Source organism: Sander lucioperca, chromosome 21, assembly GCF_008315115.2.
Source record: "Sander lucioperca isolate FBNREF2018 chromosome 21, SLUC_FBN_1.2, whole genome shotgun sequence".
NCBI lineage: Eukaryota > Metazoa > Chordata > Actinopteri > Perciformes > Percidae > Sander > Sander lucioperca.
Genome location: NC_050193.1, coordinates 16,871,075 through 16,876,910, shown reverse-complemented (window position 1 = coordinate 16,876,910; position 5,836 = coordinate 16,871,075). Strand labels below are relative to the sequence as shown.

Here is a 5,836-nt window from a genome sequence, read left to right as displayed (position 1 = left end):
TTTTCATTGTCGATTGATCTGTAGATTATTTTCTCAAATAATGAATTAGTTGTTTGGTCTGTAAAATGTGGATCAGTGTTTCCCGAAGCCCAAGATGACATCCTCAAATGTCATGTTTTGTCCACAACTCAAAGATATTCAGTTCACTGTCACAGAGGAGAGAAGGAACTAGAAAATATTCCCATTTAAGAAGCTGCAATCAGAGAATTTTTTTACTTTTTTTCACAAAAAAGGACTCAAACTGAGTAATCGATTATCATGATGGTCGGCGATTAACTAAAAATAGTTGGCAACGAATCGATTAATCTTTGCAGCTCTATGTGAAACTTTTCATGATAGACAGTCTCTCTCACCACGTTGACCACAGATCACTCTCTTCCTCTTCCTCTCGCAGTCTGAGTCTCACTCACATGTGTAACTAAAGAAACACAGCTTCCGTCTGACGTGTAATTCATAAAATGCTTTAATGTTCTTTCAAGGCTCAGTAGAAGAAATCATGGGGATCACCACCACAGTGGCTCGTCCACAAAAGAAAGTGCCCTTTGATATGACAGAAATAAACAAAATGTAATGCTGAACAAGTCCAGGCAGTGACACTGACATATAGACAAGATGCATAGAGACTCTCTGGAACAGATATAATAGAAAATGACATCCAGTACAGTACTGAGCAAAACCTGAATAACTACAAACGTTTATGTGATGTCGTTTGGCACCAACTGTGAAGTCATGTAGTTCACCATCACACTGACTATGCTTAATAAATCACACACGGATACATGATTTGAAAAAACAGATTTACAAATAGTTTTGTTCATGAGAAATTGGTGGCTCCAGACACATTCAAAACAGACATGTTTAAACAGAACAACACATTGAGAAAAACCTGACAGTGATATCTGGAGCCGATGTTCTGGCAGTTTTCATAGTGGAAGTTCAAATTGTTTGAGTGGAACTTTTGACTGTATTACCCAAAGTATAGAGCTTGCAATCTGAGGACACACACATCTGAACACACCATCAAATAAATAATTCAAATAAATAACCACAAACAAGACAATACAACTGAGAATATGTATTTTTCAGCATTATACTTGCAATCGCTTTCCTTTTAACAGAAAAATGTGTAATTTTTTATATTTTTTGAAATATCCATGCTTGGTTTAATGTCATCTGCCCGCTTAAGTCCTGGTCTCTCTTCATGCTTTTCCTCTCTGAGACAAACTGAATTCCTAACTCTGAACTTACTCTCCAGCACATTCCTATCTCCATTTAAAAATAAATCTTCCACTTTTTTGTCCTCTAAGGTCATGAAACTGGGGACCTGAAATAAGATCATAAGCAATCCTGTCAAGGATGGTCAACCTGCCATTTCTACTTTCTCTCCCTCAACTATACAATCGTTCCAATCTCTTCACTTAAATTCCCTAAACTACTTGCTTTTACGTCCATAAGTTTCTTCTCATCTTTCCAATGTCTGCACTGTGTAGGTTGTGAAAACAAGTCATCTGACCCACACTTGCATCCAACATGTGATCCTGAAAACTCTGGTGAAGTAAACAAGTGCATAACAGCCTGAGAAACTGAATTCAGACTTTTGTCCTACGTCGCTTTCTTCCTTGCACATACACTCAGCTGTCATGCCTCAGTTTGCAGATCTGCACCACAGTTATGTTTACAGTTTTCTCAGCGTTTCATACTTTACACAACTGATCGCCGTGAAGAATGTGGCCCCACAAGCTCTTTCCGATTTACAACTTTACAACTGACCTGTCACTTTACCTTCCCATCTCAAATCTGACTTTTATTACTGCTGTCATGAGAAAAAATATTAATAAATTAAACTAATGTGTCTTCTTCCTAACAGGGAATAAATGGTCAGTTTTACATACACAGCAAATCCACCAGTGTAGACAGTTTTGAAGAAAGCGTATCAGCTCTGTGAGTGGACACCTGAATTATTAACTCTGGGCACTTTGCTGTGTAGGTGAAACATGTTTATGAGCTCAGAATGTAAGTCATCAGTCCCACAACAGGTCCACCCTCCCCCCACCCAGCCCTGCCCAGCATGACCCACCCACCAGGCCGGGAGTTCAGGCCTACGAGCTGATGATCTGGCCGGACCAGGTCTCGTGTTTCGTCCCCGGATTGAGATGAATGATCTTCACCTCCACGGCCTGCACCTTGAGGTTCTTGGGCGGGACCCGGCTCACTTTGTACGTGACCTCGTCCCCCTCTACTGGGACGTACTCCCCGTCGATGCTGAAACAGAGGAAAAGTAGGGCCAGTGAGTATGAGTAAAATGTGGAGTTTTGCTTCATACTGTGTCCTTATATAGATACACATCGAGTTACAGACAAAGTGTAAACACAGGAAGTGCCATCACAAATCAATAAATAGCCTGCGTAAGAGTTACAATAGCAACAGCACTTTCATGCTTCAAAAATGTGTTAATGCACTGGTAGCGACTTATAACTGAGATGTCAACCTTTTCTTCCACAACTTCTATTTAAACTTCCTCTTTGCACAATGGCAAAGAATTAAAACAAAAATAATATGGTTTCCTTTTCATGTTGTTTAATCAAATAAGAGAGGAGTAAAGTCTGTATACTATTCATTATTTCACAATAATGATAACAGCAGAAATTAAAGGAAAATCCCCAAAAAGACACAATAACACATATCCTGTTCCATAAATCTGCTGCTTATGACTATGAGTTATTTTGCAACTCGTAGGATTTCTCAACATCCAACAACGTTCAACGTGTGTATTTCCCAAAATGTCAAATTATTCTTTTAAAGTGTGGTCATACACACGTACACATGTTATAGAAGCAAATACAGACATCTGCTGGAGCTCTGAAAATGAGTAAATTTGAGACCAAATAAACGTTGGACAGTCTAAAACACGGTGCAGCTGTTTGGCTGTAAGATAACTGGAACATCCTGCATAATCTGTTGGGAAAAAAATCGAAAATTTGCTCATGCTGAGGATATAGTAACATTTGGCATAGCCTAATGCTTGTCCTGAATAAAAAGGCAGAATAAAAACCAGCACAGATTGCTGTACTCTGTTCATGTCCACTTATTGCAGGTGTCACAGAGTCCTAGGAGTGTTGAAAAAAACAGCTTTCCTTTTGGAAAAAAAAGTACACGCGTAAACAATGTTGTTTGCTGAGTTCTTACAGTCCTATGAGTTGACGCTGCAGAGTTTGTGTTGCTATTTGTAATTCATCTAATGCATGACGTGTTTGTGTGCTGTGATTCTCAGAGGCGACAGCTGTGAAATCTGTATGATTTTGGACCTTTGTCAAAGAGTGTGTTCAGTGTTATTGCCACTCACTCAGAGATGTGAACAAAGATGTCTTCACCACCGTGGGAGGGTCGGAGGAAGCCGTGGCCTTGTGACCTGGAGAAGTTCTTACACACACCCTTAAACACCGGACCTGAGTGAGCCCGTACCGTACTGCAACCAAAGACAGAAAACAGTTTTTACATTAAGCATAAAGTGACTCATCTCAGTATGACTTGTTATTGTTTCAGTAAGACGAGGTGGAGCAGTTTAAAGGAATCTATTTTTTCTTTTATGGGAGACAATTCATGGTTCAGGTCTTGAGAAACCACAGACATATCAGCAACATGTACTTAAATGCAGACAATGGGTCCTGCCAATTTTACAGAGTTACATATTACATTATTGGATTATTATTGCTGATGCATTGTTGGATAAGTAGCATTTTAAATGTAGTTTAACCTGTAACTGCACATCCTATTTTTTAAGCTCATCACAAGTTTTGTATGTAAAGATTTCAGATATAGATATTTATAGAGAGCTTATGTTGTACATTAGCATTAACTAATGCTTCATAGATCCATTATTTGTTTTGGTTTACCTGTTAGAGGGACTTATCTCTAAAGCTTTAGTGAATTAAACCATTAATAAATGAGTCTTTAGTCACAGATTGTAAATTCCTTTTAAAGGTTGCCTTATTAAAAAGCAGTACTGGTACATGTAGTAGAGTCAGTAGAGTGAAAGAACATGCTCTGATATGTTGTGAAGTTTTAAAGTAGCATGAAATGGAAAAAAACTAAAATGTGTGTATGTATATGTATGTATGCTTTTTCCATTACACACTAATTGATAAATAAACTAATCCTACTTACGCTGAGTAGGTGCGGGTGCGTTTGGTTGGCAACGGGCTTGGCAAATCCCGAGGCAGAGGCTGTTCTTTCCCTTCCTCCCATACCCGGCTGCCCTCCCTCAGGAAGGGGAAGGAGAGGGTGAGAGAGGTGTTGGGGGAGCGCAGCGGGATCCTAGAGGGCGACGTGAGGCTGGGGTCTGCCATGTCAGAAGTGACAAGGAGGAGGAGGATGGGTGAGGGAGGATGGTGTGGATGCAGTGTTGGACGCTGCTACTGCTGCTGCTGCTGCTCCTCGAGCCACAGGCTGCTAATGGGCTGCTGACACTGTTGTCTGTCCACTGGTGTATGTATAAGTCTGTCTGCTTGGAAAGGTCTGCCTCAGTGTGGGACACAAGCTCAGCGGTTATCCAGGTCAGTGTTGTCACTTCAAGTCTGTCAGGAGGACAGGCTGTGAGGAGACAGACAACAGGGAGAGGATGGAGGATGGTCAGAGAGCTGTCATGTGGCTTTAAACCTGATGTAGGAAAGGAAGGATGGGAGGGGTCATCCAGCCAAGAATAAGCCTTTTCAAGTCAGACAACACAGACAAATAAGGGACCTGTGAGGTGAAAATGCCTTTTCAGTGTTCTTTCCTTGTGTCTGAGGAATACACTGTATACCACTCTAAGTACAGGTATAACCGCACTTAGGACACATTGAGAGCCGATCACTCAATCAAGTCCCCTCTAGTTTATATCCACGACGTTCCACTTCCAGGATTGCTCCGGTGCCGCCAAAAATTCCACCGGATGTCACTGTTTTCGACCGGATGTCCTTTACCTTCTGCTTTCTTTGTGTTGGAATTTTAAACTCCAGTGGATTCATGAGGACTATGGTTAACTGCTCCTCAGATCTCTGCAGGGTAAATCCAGACAGCTAGCTAGACTATCTGTCCAATCTGAGTTTTCACGACTAAAACAACCTTTGAACGTACACATGTTCCACCACAACAAGTTCCTTCCCGAGGCTATTTTGCAGCGGCACCGCGGCTCCATCCGGCGCCGCCCAAGACGACTGTGATTGGTTTAAAGAAATGCCAATAAACCAGAGCACGTTTATCTCCCTTCCCGGAATGCTGTGTGGACTAGCCAGACCTTCCTCAGCCTGACCCTCCTCCGCAGCGCTGTGGAGGAAGGTCTGGCAATGCGAGTCCCCTCTAATGTTAAAAGGGGTACTCCAGTGATGTAGTATTGCGTATCCTAAAGTCAGGCGACTTACTTTTAAAAAGAATGATCAAAATCAATGCAGCAGAGGTCAAGGTATCCTGACTATAAGTACATAGTATAGATCCAAAAGTGTTGGATCCTACAATTCCCCTAGTGCACATCAATTACATGTTTTCATCTCCAAGCAAGCACCACCTGAAATAGCCCATTGACATTATCAGGGTTATTTTCTCCGACTTGACAAAAAAGATCCACTTAAGGCATCACATAACAGTTTTCACAAGCTCAGGACAGCCCTCGTGACAGTAAACTGACCATGGGATGCAAAATTGGTGGAGTGCCCCTTTAAATTTCGTTGAATGCAAAAAAAACCTGGAGCCTTTGGTTTCCTTTTGGCTCAACTAGTAACTTACACACACACACACACACATATATATATATACATAAACCAATCCCCCCACTGACTGATCTCTCTATCGTGCAATATGT

The 5,836-nt window shown here is 41.3% G+C and overlaps 1 protein-coding gene across 4 annotated transcripts in view; it reads right to left on the bottom strand.

Moving 5' to 3' along the window:
• Positions 1-445: 445 nt before the first annotated feature.
• The window catches only part of csdc2b (cold shock domain containing C2, RNA binding b), a 7,330-nt gene continuing 1,939 nt past the window's right edge, over positions 446-5,836 (bottom strand). The window contains exons 2-5 of one of the 4 annotated variants that reach the window (XM_035996944.1): positions 4,449-4,590; positions 4,165-4,414; positions 3,344-3,466; positions 446-2,262 (exon numbers count right to left, since the gene is read on the bottom strand). In XM_035996944.1, coding sequence (XP_035852837.1) covers positions 2,100-2,262; positions 3,344-3,466; positions 4,165-4,346 — 468 coding nt within the window. In that variant the 5' untranslated portion in view covers positions 4,347-4,414; positions 4,449-4,590 and the 3' untranslated portion in view covers positions 446-2,099. Of the gene's footprint in view, positions 2,263-3,343; positions 3,467-4,164; positions 4,657-5,836 lie in introns of all 4 variants that reach the window. The other 3 variants (XM_035996943.1, XM_031320933.2, XM_031320931.2) reach the window with 3 other exon arrangements.